The 15,782-nt window shown below is 45.3% G+C and overlaps 6 protein-coding genes across 6 annotated transcripts; 2 read left to right on the plus strand and 4 right to left on the minus strand.

The window, feature by feature from the left end:
* Positions 1 to 524: 524 nt before the first annotated feature.
* Positions 525 to 2,643, minus strand: C8R40DRAFT_241098 (uncharacterized protein). The gene is made up of 5 exons (XM_046234463.1): positions 2,506 to 2,643; positions 2,384 to 2,422; positions 1,727 to 2,330; positions 1,015 to 1,668; positions 525 to 957 (listed from the first exon to the last, which is right to left on the minus strand). Coding segments are annotated over exons 1-5 (1,386 nt in total). The 5' UTR covers positions 2,507 to 2,643; the 3' UTR covers positions 525 to 869.
* A 970-nt stretch (positions 2,644 to 3,613) lies between these two features.
* Positions 3,614 to 5,288, minus strand: C8R40DRAFT_240880 (uncharacterized protein). Its single transcript, XM_046234462.1, has 6 exons — positions 4,839 to 5,288; positions 4,623 to 4,718; positions 4,439 to 4,517; positions 4,061 to 4,334; positions 3,829 to 3,924; positions 3,614 to 3,759 (listed from the first exon to the last, which is right to left on the minus strand). Exons 1-6 carry the CDS (start codon positions 5,054 to 5,056, stop codon positions 3,734 to 3,736), a joined length of 789 nt encoding a protein of 262 aa, XP_046086105.1. The 5' UTR covers positions 5,057 to 5,288; the 3' UTR covers positions 3,614 to 3,733.
* Positions 5,289 to 6,490: 1,202 nt separating this feature from the next.
* Positions 6,491 to 7,390, minus strand: C8R40DRAFT_1171121 (uncharacterized protein; the record flags this gene model as incomplete). The annotated part of the gene is made up of 3 exons (XM_046231649.1): positions 6,491 to 6,781; positions 6,841 to 6,997; positions 7,071 to 7,390. The coding sequence occupies 3 exons, from the start codon at positions 7,388 to 7,390 to the stop codon at positions 6,491 to 6,493; spliced, it is 768 nt and encodes a 255-aa protein (XP_046086106.1).
* Positions 7,391 to 8,604: 1,214 nt separating this feature from the next.
* Positions 8,605 to 9,255, plus strand: C8R40DRAFT_1106709 (uncharacterized protein). The gene is made up of 5 exons (XM_046228171.1): positions 8,605 to 8,753; positions 8,813 to 8,823; positions 8,890 to 8,899; positions 8,960 to 9,020; positions 9,078 to 9,255. Exons 1-5 carry the CDS (start codon positions 8,654 to 8,656, stop codon positions 9,112 to 9,114), a joined length of 219 nt encoding a protein of 72 aa, XP_046086107.1. The 5' UTR covers positions 8,605 to 8,653; the 3' UTR covers positions 9,115 to 9,255.
* Positions 9,256 to 13,296: 4,041 nt separating this feature from the next.
* Positions 13,297 to 13,713, plus strand: C8R40DRAFT_1069899 (uncharacterized protein; the record flags this gene model as incomplete). Its single annotated transcript, XM_046226173.1, has 1 exon — positions 13,297 to 13,713. The coding sequence occupies one exon, from the start codon at positions 13,297 to 13,299 to the stop codon at positions 13,711 to 13,713; it is 417 nt and encodes a 138-aa protein (XP_046086108.1).
* Positions 13,714 to 14,760: 1,047 nt separating this feature from the next.
* C8R40DRAFT_1171124 (uncharacterized protein) lies at positions 14,761 to 15,511 on the minus strand (the record flags this gene model as incomplete). Its single annotated transcript, XM_046231650.1, has 2 exons — positions 14,761 to 15,344; positions 15,397 to 15,511. 2 exons carry the CDS (start codon positions 15,509 to 15,511, stop codon positions 14,761 to 14,763), a joined length of 699 nt encoding a protein of 232 aa, XP_046086109.1.
* Between the last annotated feature and the right edge of the window lie 271 nt (positions 15,512 to 15,782).

The following is a 15,782-nucleotide window of genomic DNA, read 5'->3' on the forward strand; positions in this document are numbered from 1 at the left end:
CCCAGGTGAAGAAGAAACAAAGGTGGAAGAGAATGTAAACAAAACAAAACTCACGTATCCTTCACGGAAACCTACCTGTTGTCCTCCTCCGTACCCTCCTCCATACCCTGCTCCTAATCCATATCCTGGTCCTCCAAATCCTCCCGGTCCTCCAGATCCTGGTGCTTGAGCCTGAGGCATTTGCTATACATGCAAGGAACAAATCAGAAGTAAGCGAGGAATCTATGCGGAGGGGGAGACGTACGAATCCTCCTGGTCCTCCTACTCCCGGCGCTCCTGGGATTCCTTGATTATCGTGATGAAAGTTGGTCATCGTTCGTTGGCTAGTAGATAGTTGATAACGACAATCGACTTTGGCTTTGCTGGCTATTTAAATCCTTCAGCGAGTTGATTCTTCTGTAATAATCTTACAGTTCGACTTTCTTTGGTGACGGAAGACGGAAAAAAGAACCAAGAAAGAACGAAAGAGAGCGAAACTAAGTACTGGATACCACGAATGCCTCGATGCTGTCCATTGATTGTTGTTGATTGATGCTGTCGGATGGGCGATCGATTGATATCAGATTATATATGTGTTCTTCAGCCACTGCAATCCATTTTTCTTGTTTCCTTTTCATCTTTCAGATGAGAAATGCACGGTATTTACAAACTTGCGCAAGAGCATTTTGTTCTGAGGCTGGCAATACGTAGTTCTTCTCAAGCTTCGCTGTTCTTTATGTCATCGATCCTTCTGAGAAGGATCTTTGTTCCCTTCTGAGCGCTGAGCGCAAAGTCGAAACACCACTTGTTTAGATAACGTTCTTTCCATGCACACATTCAACAAACTGGCCGAGCCCGGGGTTTTTCGAGCTTCGAGCACACCAAGCATCTCAACGCCTTTGCGCAACTGATGCAAGGTAATCCCGGAAATCTTCATACCACCCAATATTGACCTGCCAATCGCGCCACAATGCGACTCTAATAAGACTTAAGTATTAGTTTAGTCGGAATTAGAGAAGGCCATTCACTACGAACCTCCATCCGCTGGCCTTCACCCCATCCTGTCGCAGCACATTCCATGCATTTTCGACCTGCGATGGCTCAAGGAGCCACAGATATTCATCATCCGCCTCCTGTGAAATCATCAGGACACGACCAAGCTTCGGTACTTCTATAGCCAAATCCTCCAAACTAGGTGTAGCTAATCCTAAATCCACAGGAAGTTCGTCCAGTCCCAGATCCTCTGCAGATTCCCATTTCAGCTCTGTCACAGATCGTAGCCCTGGCATGTTGATACTAGGTATGAAGTCCATTCCATTAGAAAAAAGGAGAAATTCGGTATAACTCGCAGGCAAGGTGATCTTGAGACGTTCTTCGGCCGCTTCTATGTCACTCTGGGAGGCGGGGTCCTTGCGGAGATCTTTTCCGATTTGATTGAGGAGATCTTTCAGAGGCAAGGCGCGAAGATGAGCTCTGCGGTCCCTTGCTGCAGCGACACGTTTAGCGTGTGTAGACCGCCACTGTTCAATTTCTTGAACAATGGTTTTGGCTCTTTGTATAGCTTCCTCTGGAGTAGTACCAGTGATCTTCCTAGCACGTCCTAAAAGAATCATGTCTGCCAAAGGAAATGACCGCATCAATTCTGTCCAGAGTGATACAGGATTCCCTTCGGCTTGCAATAGACGGATGCTAGAAGAAAAAGAAAGATAGTAGTCAGTATCCATCCATGAGTCCATGTAATGTATACCTATGATCAAAATAATCCTCAGCCTTCGCTTTCATACCCATCTCTAACGCGACCTCGGCGCAAATGTTCACATTATACGTGTGGAAATTCAGATTTCCTACCAGGATCTTGGCATCAGCGACTACCAGTGCGCGCGCTTTCTCGACATTTGTCTGTGGATAGGGTTGTTGAATATCGCTATATGCAGCCCAAAGCGTGGCGTCATCAGGTGGTGCACCCCAGAACGGCTCGATATAAGCTGGTCGACGTCTAGACTTGTGCCAAAGGAATTCAAACCCCCATGCGCAAGGCGTCCTTTGCTTTGGGAAGTCGTTAGGGTAGTGGACGCATAAAGCCTCAATAACTATGTTCGCAGTATCAATATATCCCTCTCCCGCAATCCAGATTGCATATTCCATTGTCTCAGCAATAACTTCTGGAGCAGATTGTACACCAGCTATAATTTGTTTGAGTGTCAAGGGTGGCGGACTCCGTGGATCAGGCTCGGCCAGCGATGCTCTCCCTGGGAAGTTGATGGAAAGACGAGATTTCAAGGCTTCTGAAAAGAGAGTCGAAAGAGCTTCCAGCAGCTCTGGGGTTCCCTTAGATACAGTCCAAAACAGTACTAAGTAGAATATCGACGTTAATAGGACTATAAGAGTTCATTTTTTTGCTCACCGTCTCGTTGCAGTGTACGATTTACTATTCTTTCTTTCACTATTCGTAACAAGCTCAGTAAGCATATCGCATATTGTAATCGGTATAGAAAGAAGAATAGATCAACAAATCATGCAACGTACTTTGAGGCTCCCAGTCACCTGTCCCAGAGGTCGGTGCGGCAATTGTTGCATTCTGAGGAAAGGATTCACATCGCAGGAGTACTGTTTGGCAGAGAAATAAGATTCAGTTACCTTTACAAATTATACGAAATATAGTAAAACGGATAACTTGCGGGAGATAGATTGATCAATTGCGATGATGTTGTTTGGCCAATACTCAAGACCAAGCGGAGTAATTAATTCGCGAAAAGTAAGTACTTTCCGAGAGTTGACGTACAGCTTTTTTATCGATGAATGGAATCACATCTGAGAAGTCTTGTGCTGTACTAGGAATTAACACCACGCATCTATGGATATTGTGGAAGTATCAAAATGGCTTTGCGCGCGATCATATGAGAGCTACCACCTACCTTGATTCAACCTCAGTCTGGTTGAGAGCAATCGCATCCTTGATCGAAAGATCTCCTCTAATTAAAGATGTGCCAAGATCGAGGCTGTCAGAGACTATCTTCACGTCGAGATCAAGATCTTGCGCTTTGAGAAATTCCAGCAACTTTAGATCAGAGAGGCAAGACTCCCTTGTAAAATTTTGGCAGACGGCCTTTGAGTGTGCACGTAATAAAGATAAAGAAAGCTAGATGTTGACTGATACTCACTTGTTGAGGAGAACGTATACTTGAATGTTGTCCGTCATACTGTTGTAGATGAGAATATAGAAGCAAAAACCGCTAATTATAAACGAAATTGTAGGGATTCCGGCGATCATGGGGACAATATTGTATAAGCCAACGACAGGTAAACCTCATGATTCTGAAGAATCATCCTGTGTCCTTTCCACGCATGGCCAATTCGTGATCATTAAACATCTGCAAAAGCAGAACCTGATCTGCCTTGGAGGTGTTGAAATTTTAGACGCATCTGTATTAGATTTTCGTTAACACGGACGACGTGCAACAAACTGATACGGTGCCATTGAACATCTTTGATTTTCAAGGAATACCTAAGCGTCAAAGAGTTTAATCCACCCTCTATAGTACAGATCATAGTACAGTTTGATAGTTCGTTAGCTCGATACAGTCTTATCTGCAGGTTTACCTACGTTATATCACATATCGACCCGATCATCTGGAAACCCCCCGAAGATGAGACAAGAAATAGAATAGAGAGGTAAATGTGTGGCGAACGCCCATGAAACATGGGGGAATGCCGGATGGTGAACGCTGGTGGTAAAGGCTTTGGGTATGCAGAATTACTTTGGCGGTGGCGATGGCGGACCTGGAAAACATTGACGAAGAAGGAACGGTATCAGTTGACCATCCGAAATCGTAAGGAGATTTGATTCACCGAAAAGACCAGCTCTAGGCGGCGGCGTGGCTGGCCCTGGCCCACCACCACCAGAGAATGAGCCATGTCGTGGTGTCGGTGAGAGTAGAGGATTGGCTGAAAGGAACGAGTCAGACAATTAGATCGAAGTTCAGAAGGAAGGTAATCAACCATGGAACTAAGTTAAAACAAGGTAATGGGAGGTAGAAAAAAAAGCTTCACCAAACGAACAGAAACGGAATAAAACACTCACGTCTCCACTGTGCCCATGCTGGTACATTTGGTTTAGGTATCTCCAACGGGGGGACCTGACTTGGAGATGGAATGGACTGAGGTATACCAGTAGCTTTTTTCGTCCGAGGTTTCCTTTCTGCGCGTTTGTGCACTGTTCTCCATGCGGGTGATGCTGGGGCTGGAGGTTCTTGAGGTGGTGGCGGATCCACTGGTGTTAGGGCTAGAGGATCATGAGGATGAGGAGGAAATGTGAGTCCGGCCATGGCGTAGGCTAAAGCGTCGGGATGATCATACTACATGATCGGAAGAAGTTTAGCGTAAGTGACAAGTTCGGAGCAGAATATGGAATAACGAAGTCTAGCGAAAGAGTGGGATCAGGAATGTGGAAAATACTCACCATGCCACCAGGCATTCCTCTATACTCTTCCTGCGACCCAGTATTCTTCGATTTCAGAGCCATTATCTCTGCAATTTCGCTAGACGATTAATGAGCATGTACCTCTGATGACGATCAAGATATAAAATCGTTTGTGGAAGGAGCGAACTGAAAGAGCTAAAGTTTTAGTACAAGGAAGACTCACTATTGCAGTTGCCTCCGCTCATCCCTCAATTGACCAACTTCAGCCAAGAGTATTCGGACCTCTCCAGCAAGTGCTTTGCTAAAATCGTAGATGTGTCTGAAAGCCATGGAAGCACAGAATAGCGACGATATACGGAAAAGGGATAAATACAGTATCGGTGAGTAAAACGCGATTAGAATCGTGGGTTCACTTGGACAAAAAGAGGCGGATACTGACTTGGGCACGGTACCATTAAATCCTGTATGAATTTGCTCTCCTGGTCCTGGTCCTAATCCTGCACCTACTCTTCCTCCGCTTCCACCAGGAAGTGGACTGGAATTTGGGCCAGGTGTGGCGCTCTGCTCCCGGCTAGGACCTGGTGAACGACCAAAATTGGAATTTGGGTCCTTGTTGGCACCTTTTCCATGTTTATTTCGTCTGTTATTCGAGGTCATCAAGGTTCAAATTGCAGATGAAACCAGCGAGATGGGCGATAAAAATAGCGGGTGACTTCGAGGAAGAAGAGGCAAAGGCAGATGAAAGCTAGGTCAGCTGTTGTAGAGTAAGAGTGAGTAGAATGTCTAAGATTATCGTTTGCAACGTTGAGTACGTCGTCGTCGTCGTTGAGTAGAAATGACCGGTGTTTAATCCCGAACATCCGATTTGTCATCACATGGCTCCTACTTACTAGCCGCGGACCGGCCAATTCCGTGGCTCCGCGTTAGTATCCAAAATTTTTGTCGCATCTTGTTGAACGTCCAGAGGAGCTTAGAAGCTCAATTATTGACAGCTTTTCTCGCGACAAGGAGACTTTACAAAATCTCTGCTTGGTCGGAAACCCAATTCACCTTGCCATCGCCAGATCACACATATGGAAAGAGGCAGAAATCCACGTCAAATTTTACAATTGGCTGGATCGCTGTAGTCTCCTTCTCTTTCTGACTGACAAGATGCGGACTCCTGAGGTGGTACCAGCTTAACCCACGCTCTCAGGCCATTTCGACTACGAAGATCCAATGACTCGCCTCCTACAAGAATCCTTGCGAAGTTTGGCCGCATTAAATCACGGTCGAGCGATGGACTCGGGCTCCCCTCCTTACTCGAGGTTGGGCTACGGTCACTTCCAAACTTAACAAGTATCTGAGCCTGTGTAGAAGGGTATGAACTTTGCGAAATGAAGTTTTTACTGCACCTTTCGAGCTTCACCAGTTGAGGAATTTGGCCATACGGTATTCGAATCCAAACGTATGCCGCGCACTAGCTTCGGTGCACAACCTCGAGGCTATCGAGTTGTGTGCAGGATCCGGGTGCAACTATTATGTGAAACATGTTAGAAGAGACCAAGCTAATTTGTTATGGGTAATCGATCTATTGGCCAACCTTCCACAATCAACTCTCGAATGGTTTTGGAATGAAATTTTAACTGACGAGACGATTAGGGACATACGCTCCATGACTAGAGATAGTATTTTGGAACGATTCTGACGCCTTCGTAATAGGCAGACATGAGGATGGCACCGTAAAATCAGTTAGCCAGTTGAAGGCGTACAAAAAGCCCAAGTGGCAACGCTTTACTTTAAGTATAAGATAGTGGGACTTGTACTAGGTGCGAGGCTCGCTTCGAGCTCGTTGTCGATGTCACAGTCAACATTTACCACGAATCTGTATGTTCACAGAGAGAGATGATGTTCCCTTCCATTCAGAGTCCCCTACCTGCAGTAAGTTTTTCCTTGAAACTCCCTTCCGGGAACAATGCTAGTATAAATCTGTCTATCTGGATACTAATAAAATAGACCCCCGCACTGCGCTCAACTAATATCTTGAATCTACTCTGATCCCCCTTTGACCGGAGAACTTGACGTCTCTGTCAGACCGATTGATAGTGCCTTCTAATATCCATCCGGCGTTTCCAAAGTGAAGTCCGGTATCTTTGCCACCCGCTCTCTGACAGCATGATACCACTTCCTTGATTCCATGGCACAACAAACTTGAATATTCTCTAGGCCCCCTATGGACCGAATGTTGAACAAGTTTTCGAGGTTGGACATCATAAGGTTGCTCGGTTTATCGAGCTTCTGAAGGACGACACGAGTGAAGATGTTGAAATTGTCACATTTATGTTGTGGGCGAGATTGAGCAAGGGCGATGGACAGCTGAAGGTATTGTTCACGGAAGAGACTCTGTGCAATGAAAGTTCCCGTGAAAACCTGAGAGAATTCAATGCCTTATGGAGACTCACCCATGCAAAGAAGTAAGATGGGCACACTATAAGGGAATCCTTTACCTCGAATAAAGATGTGTCCATCATTATCGGGGCCAATCGTTCAACAAGAGGTGCTATTCGATGTCTACATGCGAAATGCAAAACTTGTTTCGAATGGCTATGAAGGAACTCCCTAAGGAATAGTACCGTAAGTACGTATATAGTCAGTGTACGTATCATACACCGTAACGTTAACAATAATTCACCTTAAGATCAAATGACAAGCCGAAAGAGCACCGTAAACTTCGTATTTCTCCGCAGCTTCTGCCACCTCCAATAGCTCCTCAAATGCCAATTTATCGAGGGAGGGATGTCTTTGAGGATAGACAAACTGAAATAAGATCTCCAGTGTCGAGGATGACTCTGATAACCGGACTATTTCACCTAGACTCGAAGGGGTATCGGCGGGCGGAAACCCTCCCGTGGCGAATTCCAAGTGTCGTTTGTGAACATGAAAGTCGATGTTATCGCATGATCGGATTATGACATCTGCGTCAGAGGATTGGACTTTTGGTTCGTTTTGCATGGGATGGAGTGGGTGAGGAAGGAAGAAATCGTGTTTTCGTCGAAATTAGATGACGATCAGAGGATAACATGTAATAATACATACACCGTTTACTGATGCTTACAACATGAGTTCTCCCCGATGAATAATCCTCTGAATTATCCATTTCTCAATCTAAACTTTCTATCTATGTAGTCAGATGTAGTCCCGCGGTGCTTATTGATTGTGATTGTGAAGGCAAGAAATCTCAACGAAGAATGGGTAATAGTGGTTGAGCTGTCGTCTAGACCCTGGAAAGAGGGGGCTCGGCCGTCTTGGATGTTGAGAACAAAGGAAATATCGTCATGCATGACCGGTCACATGTGGGAAATTCTCTACCCCGGCTCAGGACTATGTACTATATAATCCACCACGCCCGGGCGTACTATACTCGTGCGTGTGACAAGTCGAAAAGTGTATCTTGCTTGTGTGGCGGTTGTGTCAACGGTGCTCGGCGGTTCTCTCTTTTCTTTTCTGTGGCTCGCAGATGGACAAATGCTCCAACCTTGAGGACAGGTACTTAAGGAGCCCAAAGTGTTTCTCCGAGTCATAGAATACCACAATTGGCCTCCCATCATTATCAAGCAATGACGAAAGAAATCGAGATGCGAAAAATATGATAGCCCTGCTCAGATAGGCTTGGTATATCTCGCTTTGGCCTGCCGTGATGCCACTCTCTTGTTTCTACCTAACCTGCCTACATATTCAGCTTGCAGCAGTATGGGGAATAAAATTTTGTTCCTCGTACACTTCCTTCTATGTACGGAGCCAAAAACTTCATTGGTACTATGATTTTGGTGATATCTCCCGGATCGGTGAAAGTACTTATGTCAACTTTGACCTACCGACGAGAACGGAGAGCTTCACTAGGTAGACATTGACCTCTTACTCGGTCGCAGTGTGGCCCTGGACGCATAGACAATGAATATGAATACGGTATGTTTCTATGAAGAACTCTGAGACCGGAACATCGTATTACATTGTCCTTCCAACGCCAAACTCAATCTGGTAACTCAACTACTAGTATTTCATTCTGGCATTGTTAGTTTTCCGCATTGGAGTTTTCTCTAACACTGGGCATTTCCCGATGTTCCAGGTTCGTGCGTTTTGGGATGAAAGTGCGTAATGATTTTGACTCATGGTAATGTGATTAAGGTATGCGTTAAAAGGGGACTCAACTATAACTTCGCATCCAGTTTTTATCCGCTGCGACAATCACTAGTACTCACGAGCCAAATTGTAGTCATGGTCTTTTTCTTCAAACTCACCATCTCTTTGTTCGCCCTCCAATTCTTCGCAGTTCAAGGTTTTCCAGCAGAGTCTCGCAGTGATGAAATCAATATCTGTGGGTAATATCTTTCTTGTACATCAGCCATGCGAGGATTGAAGTTTTTAATTTCTCAGGCGGGGGCAATGTAAGATTGCTAGAATGGATTTGTCCTTGAAAATTTCTGATATCCTCGTGCGTTTTTCGCTTTAAGGCTTATCCTTGTACGTCTCAAAGCTTGCTATATTTGAATGCGTGATTTTAACCCCTGTCATAACATTCAGGCCCTGTAGGATATATTTGTTGTGGTCCACTCGTCGATATAAATGGCACTGTTTATGGAAGGTCGGCACATACTGAACGACCTTTGGATTTTACTGACTCTAATTGAATTGTATGTAGTTCCTGTGTTCCGGAAAACGGCGCCTGCCCGCTTTAAATTTCTAGCGTCTGAACAGTAGTTTTCGTAGAGCTTTTTCCGTCTCGTTCACAATGTCGTATGTAGGGTGCGATTAAATTCGCTATATACGCTTTTGTTTGTATAAGTCTACTGGCACATAAGAAATAAAATGTTCTGAATCATGATTTCATATTTAAACGCGTTAACATCAGAACAGTCATGCTTCAAGTTAAGGGTGAGATGTACTTACAACGGAACCCAACTCACTGCGCATAATTCGAAATCTATTTCCTTTAACATTGTCCTCGAGCTCATAGGATGTAAACCGAACACTGTCGTTCGGATTTGTGGCTATTGTCAACTTGAAGGGACTGTCAAGCTTCCGCAACTATTACAATTACAACATATAACAACTTGAAGGAAGTCTGTCCAAGTTCCGCATAGCAAGTCCCGCATAGTGAGGGGATATTGAACATATTCCGGAAGGATCAATGAGGCGTCGGGAGTCTGAAGTGCTCATATATTGAGACATGCATACCACATACACTAAAAATGAATTCCTCCAGGAAAGATTCCGAGTCCGGTTGATTGTTTGATTAGTAACACCCAAGAATAACTGATTCTGAACCTGCTTTGAACATCCGCGTTTATGACTAGTCACCGCGATGGGTTATAAAAGGGCCATGAAATAAAGCAATATCTCATTACCCTCGTCAACTGAAAGAAGTTTGAGAACATACCTTTCAACACTCATCTTGCATAATGTTGTTCAAATTTGCTGCTCCCACCATGCTCATCGCTGTCCTCTTGCACACTTTTGTTGGAACAGTGGCAGGTACCCCTCAAGGCCCTATCATTATCTCTTGTAAGTTTTCAATCATTCCAGGACCGAGTAGGAACCACATTACTGATCGTCACCATTCTCTTTAGGCCGAGGCCCCAATGATCACAGCGTAAGTTTTTCCTTCAAGCGAAACGTTTTGTATGTTTATTTGTAGTTGAATGCTGATTTTTACTTCTCTCGTTTCCGAAAATCAATCCAATATCGAACCTTTGACGGTCTTTACATTTAGTGTGAGTTTTTTGCCCCGCGTTGATTTTGAGAGAACCGGCCTTCTATATACTGACTTGACACCAGGTCCTTCCGGCGATCTTTGCTGCCACAACTCAGGAGCTTGGGTGTAAGTATACTGCTCTAGAAAATGATTACAAATTTTACCTAGAACTTGACGCATCTTTTTTTTCTTCTCACTAGTTGCCAGAACGCGGCCCTCGAATGTACCGCTTAAATGCTCCATGTTTCGCGGCCTTTTTTTAGTGTAGGCTCAGAGACATGGGGTTGTGTAGTCGTGTTACAGCGATTGGTAGATAATCATCATCCTTCTGAAATGAGCGTGATCGGTGGTTAACCAAGGAACATTGAATTCCGCAACGCCAAAAGATGGAAAAAGTCTGAAAAAAGCTGACACTGCTCCAATTGGAAAACGCACCAGGGCGTGAACGAACGAACCAATGAGTCTTGTTTACCAACCGGAGAGAATGGGGAATATTAATCTGAACATGAGATAGACGAGGCAGGGACCCTCATAGCACGGTATCGAGGCCTTCAATTAGTTTTGACAGCGCAGTTTCTGTACAAGTTGAGCTATGCCAATTGAACGGAAAACAGAGGAAACCTTGACATTAGATACACGGGTCGTTTTTGGTTTCAGCTTGAACATCCACGGACTGTTGCAATATGAAGACTCGATAATTCTACGTTGGACGGGTTGACGGCTAAGCTGGTGGGCCAAAGTCCAATCTTTGACGGTCGGGTATAAGTTGCAATCACGAAAAATGAAGATTCATCATTGAACCGAACGCGTTAAGTACAGTCTAAAGCGAATGAGGGACCCTAGTAGGGACACCAATTCGATAAAGGTGCGAGTGGGGGCTGGTATCCGAAAGCCGCGGTCAGCTATCACCTAGTTATTTAAGAAGAGAAGAGTCGGCCGAACACTCCCCGAAGCGTGACGCTATTCAAAGCATTGACTTAGGGGGTTCAAGATTCATTGGAGTAGAATATTAAACGATTGAATTGGCCATTATACGGAAAGCATCTAGAAAAGCGTCATCGACATTTGAGTCGTCGAATGAGACATCAAAACACACCAGATGAAAACTCATCACAATAACATTCCCTACATTTATTCCTACCTCCGCTTGATTCCTCAGAAGACTAAGATCTAACGATGACTAGGAAGAAAGTTTCTCAAAAGGGATGAACGGTTCAATAAGGATTTGATCATCGAAGGTAAGGAAGGTGCTCACCAATGCTGCAGAAAGGTCAGGAAGAAACACCCTTCATTGAGAGGATCATTACTGCTGCATCCAGCCTTCAAATTCCCTGTTTTTTGAGACGATATACCACTTGAGCAACAGAAGATCCCTCCAGATATAAAATTATCCTCCTAAACACGTCTAACAGAGTATAGCGATGAACACATAGCTACACATATGTAGTACAAAACTCTGGAATATAGAAAAGGAGATGAGGAAAAAAATCAGGGAGACAGTAAGTAAGTTCATACCGGAACCTCTAGCGACCCTTAAGGAGTTCCGTCACAAGAAGGTTGTACATACTTTGCAGTCTTGTAGCTTTCTTCATGTTTCGAGGCAAAGAAGGACGCGCTACGTGAGAAATAACATGGCACGTGGCCTTCGCGATAACGTCAGGTCCTATAGTCAGTCCCGGTCTACCGCCATCTGTTCAAGACGAACGCGACTCATAAGGTAACAAGTACACCTATCTCAGAAAAATATTCGGCGATTGATACAGCAGAATGATCATTCTCTCCGACACCGGCTACATACTCAACTCACGCTCTCTCGCTAACCTCGCGCAGGAGGCACCTCTTATAGCACGTCGACTCTCTTGAAGTCCGAACTGTCGACTCTATCGGCGTCGGCAAAGATCCTGCTACATAGTCTGCGAAGACTCTGGTCAAGAGGCTTGGATTCTGCCTGCAGTGGACGATTGTGTCGCTAGAATTGGCTACAGTACTCAGAATGGCGAGGTGGCGATCAGGTTGAGAAAGAGGCCTGTTTCTCTATGGCCGGATGTGACAAGTCTGTCATTTCTCGTTGATCCTCAAGCACTGATTCTCCTTGGCAGATCCAGCGTTGATTCTGCCAATATGGTTGGTCTCGACCAAACATATTCCAATTTTTCAGTGCCAGCACATCCTTACTCAAGCTCCCGGCAATAGTCACAACGAAGTTCCTTATAGTCAGCTCTCGCGGTAAACTGCAGTTGTTGAAAATTTAGAAATACAAACATTTTTTTGAATCTACTCCTTATGCCTACCGTGACTGAGAAGCCTCGGCGAGAGCTTGGTGCAGAGCCCAACTCTCTTGCGTGTTCTTGATGTCTGGTAATGCACTGTATTACGCCGCTGCTTAGGCGAAATACTATAATTTGGTTACGTATGCTGGTGCGAAGGCCTTGGGCCTGGGGAAAAGTAAGGAGGTTTTGGCAGGTAAAGTGACCTTCAGTGCATTAATGTTCCCAGTGGAGGTAAGCTGTTTTTCAAGCCATGATCTTCATTGTTACTCAACGATTGTTCGAAAAAAGTTTCAGCTTCCCATCCCCGTCTCTCTGCTCTTCTCAATCATCCTTCTCCTACCTCCGGTCCAGCGACTTCGTTTTCCTCCTCCTCGACTTACACCTACTCACAACCCGGCTTCATCCCGATTCGCACTCCTCCTACACTCTCTCCCGAGCCATTCCAAATCCAGCTTCTCCTATGGTTCAAAAACGCTACCGCGCGCGGATTTCGATTCGTTGACGTTATGCAAGAGCGTGGCGCCGTTGTTAGAAGAGTCGGGTGGGGCTGCTTCTACAGCGCCTAATACAAGTACAAGGGTGAAGATGTGCAGGATAAAAAAACGGAAGTCAAAAAAGGTATTACAAAGGCGACGACCTACGCGTCATATCTTCCTCTCTCCCCATCAAGCTCTCCTTCTCGGTGTTCTCGCGCCATCTCTCAGAGGTCTATTCGTCTATCAAAATTTCTTTCCTTATAGACTCAACGGCGCCGTTGAATGCCCTCAATCTGATGGAGGGAACTACAGGGAATCAATCCAGACCTACATCATGTCCTGCGCTCGTCGCGGAGACCTCAACTAGTATGAAATAACCTTGCAGAGGGGTCTATTGTGTTTATCGATGTGCCATTTTCTATGGCCTCATCGTCTACGGGTACCTCTGGTGATGCACAAGCTAGTTCTAGTGGTGCCTCAGGTACTAGTGGTGTGATTGGATCAGACGGTATCACGATGAATGACGGTCATAAACCTGTCCAACCGAGTGCTACCGCATTTGTCAGGACCAGGCTCAGCAGTGTAGCGGGGTGCCTGTATCAATTGTTGAGGGAATTGCAAGTACGGGGACTTTCCTCTCCATACACTGAAGAATCCCAAGAGGTAATCTTTTTCATCCTTCTACCTATATACTTTGGTAACTTCGACATCGATCGTAGGAATCCGTTCAAATCTCTCAAGAAGAACAGATCCAATCTCTTCGTGCAGAATACCGCAATACTCTTCGCCTCTGTCAAAGTCTCTCACCGCGCATGGGTTACTCAAGCCCGCCGTTAGGAGAAAGGCCGCTTCGAGGATCGTCGAGCTTGTGTCGCACCTGCCATGGTGTGTCGTCGTTTTGTGGTGAGGGTCACTCCCAACTGCTACCACCGAAGTCAATTTCGCGCAATCTTGAAATTTTCGACGCACAAACGCTCAGGGTCTCATCTGGGGCGATTGCTTCTGAGATGAAGATCTCTGGGTTTACTTTTTTGTGTTAGGCTTAGTCGGTCTAGTATTATTGTCTCTGATACTTCGGCGAAATCGTAGAAGCCTTCTTTTCGTCTAATTTGTGCTTTATCTCTCGTCATGATTTTTTTCTCCGCCTTTCCATCTTCTTGACTTCTGTGTCTTTCGTTACGGCCACAACGAACTCTGCGCCTGCTGGTAGTCAATATTGTCGCCTTCTAGGTCTCTCTGCTTGTCATTGTCAGGTCCCTCCAACTTGAATACTGTCCCGTTTTTCTTTCGCTCATGCTCAATTTTATCCTGTCACTTCCCAATCAACGCCGCTGGTGACCCTTATGTTTTAAATCCCCTTCTTCTCATCCTTATGTCCATATCCATTCTATCATTTCCCCTACTCACTCTACCGCCTGCTTCTCTTCACCCCTCTGCTCCATTTGAACACATATCCCTTGTCGACTCCTCTCGCCCTCCGCCTACCTTCTTGCTAAAACCCTTCTTTACTCACATCTTCATTCTACCGTCGCCACGATCTACTTTGATTTAAATATTTTCCTCGGGGGTAAGCACTCAGTACTCTGTGCTAGTCGGGAAAGCAAAGTAAAAGCACACAACACTTTGAGAACGATGGGGCTCCTTTCGGTTTAGAGTAAAGAAAATCAGAGACGCAGTGGATAAACGAGATGAATAGGCAAGCTTTTTCAGATTGTTCTATCGTATTCCCTTCCGGTGAAGCGAGAATCATAGACAACGCTGTGACGCGGCAAATGAGCTTGGCTATTTCCTACGTCTTGCCTCTTTCTACTAGAAATTTTTGGTAGGAGCTATATACCAAATTTGACCGAAAGTCTGCATGAGAATGAAGCGATATATACTTTTCTATATCCCAACTATCTCCTTCCAACATTTTACACGATTCTTCTGATGTTCTGCCTCCACTACCTCTGCCAAAATCACTTTTTCCATTTCATTCTTCATCTGTGCCCACTGTGGAGTTATCCCAGCAAGAACCTTTGTCTTCTGCTCGTGTTTGACCAGATCGAAATACCTACTTTCTTCCTCCATTAGTAACTTGAGCATCGCGTCGACATACATGATCGAAATTTTTATTTGTGACCCGTTAGCTATATCAGGGTGTGCATTCGGAAACTTGAGATCGCGCAGTTTTTGCACGACAACGCGTCTTTGGGCCAGATCCGTGAAATACACAGACATACCCAGTGCGGCGAATAGTCCACGCTGGTATGGTGGACGTTCCACGGGAGGGGGCTGAACAGGAATCACCTCTCCATTCTGCACCGTAACTTCGAAACCTGGGTCACCCGGCATGAAGAGAACCCATTTTTCACTCATCTTGTATGGCGTGATTTTGTGGTTCATCCTATGGGGAATGATCTGGTCCGTCTCAGAGTCTATGCGCGCTATATACAGAGCTGCTCGGGTCTGTGGTGAGATAGTGCTCACTGGTAGAATCGTGTGTCAATGCGTCAGACGATCAATTTTCAGAATGCATACCTTTCGCCACGATGGTTGAAGAATGCAGCGGAACGGCGAGTACGGTGACAATCAAAGTCGCAGAGAAATAAAACCACTGCAAGCACGTAAACGAAGATGCAGCAAGGAAAAACATCACAACGAGCTAAACTTGGGCGAGGTTAGAGACAGAGGGAGAGGAAGGATGCCGGCAGGGACGTACGATTTAGTGGATGCAGAACGACCTTGACAAGGCAAATTCAAGAGGGAATATAGAACAAATGGTGATGGCTGTATCAAGGTCAGTCAGTGACTGAAAGTCAAAGCCTGAGTAGGGTATTCAAACCGGACGGGATAAACAGATATTTGACCAGCAAATCTCCAGCAGGGATCCTGGAGGTACAGAGAGGCGAGGTTTAGTCAAGTCA

This window comes from Lentinula edodes, assembly GCF_021015755.1.
Source record: "Lentinula edodes strain Le(Bin) 0899 ss11 chromosome Unknown C8R40scaffold_19, whole genome shotgun sequence".
In the NCBI taxonomy this organism is placed as follows: domain Eukaryota; kingdom Fungi; phylum Basidiomycota; class Agaricomycetes; order Agaricales; family Omphalotaceae; genus Lentinula; species Lentinula edodes.

Excerpts from the sequence above, each read along its gene's own strand:
- C8R40DRAFT_241098 (XM_046234463.1), bottom strand. Across the intron at positions 2,331-2,383 it reads TCGTACACTGCAACGAGACG|TACTGTTTTGGACTGTATCT; the intron begins GTGAGCAAAAAA and ends TATTCTACTTAG. Across the intron at positions 958-1,014 it reads GTGAAGGCCAGCGGATGGAG|AGTCGCATTGTGGCGCGATT; the intron begins GTTCGTAGTGAA and ends AAGTCTTATTAG.
- C8R40DRAFT_240880 (XM_046234462.1), bottom strand. The coding sequence starts at position 5,056 with ATGACCTCGAATAACAGACGAAATAAACATGGAAAAGGTGCCAACAAG. Across the intron at positions 4,719-4,838 it reads TTTAATGGTACCGTGCCCAA|ACACATCTACGATTTTAGCA; the intron begins GTCAGTATCCGC and ends CATGGCTTTCAG. Across the intron at positions 3,925-4,060 it reads AGCATGGGCACAGTGGAGAC|CCAATCCTCTACTCTCACCG; the intron begins GTGAGTGTTTTA and ends CGTTCCTTTCAG.
- C8R40DRAFT_1106709 (XM_046228171.1), top strand. The coding sequence starts at position 8,654 with ATGGTCTTTTTCTTCAAACTCACCATCTCTTTGTTCGCCCTCCAATTC. Across the intron at positions 9,021-9,077 it reads AATGGCACTGTTTATGGAAG|TTCCTGTGTTCCGGAAAACG; the intron begins GTCGGCACATAC and ends AATTGTATGTAG.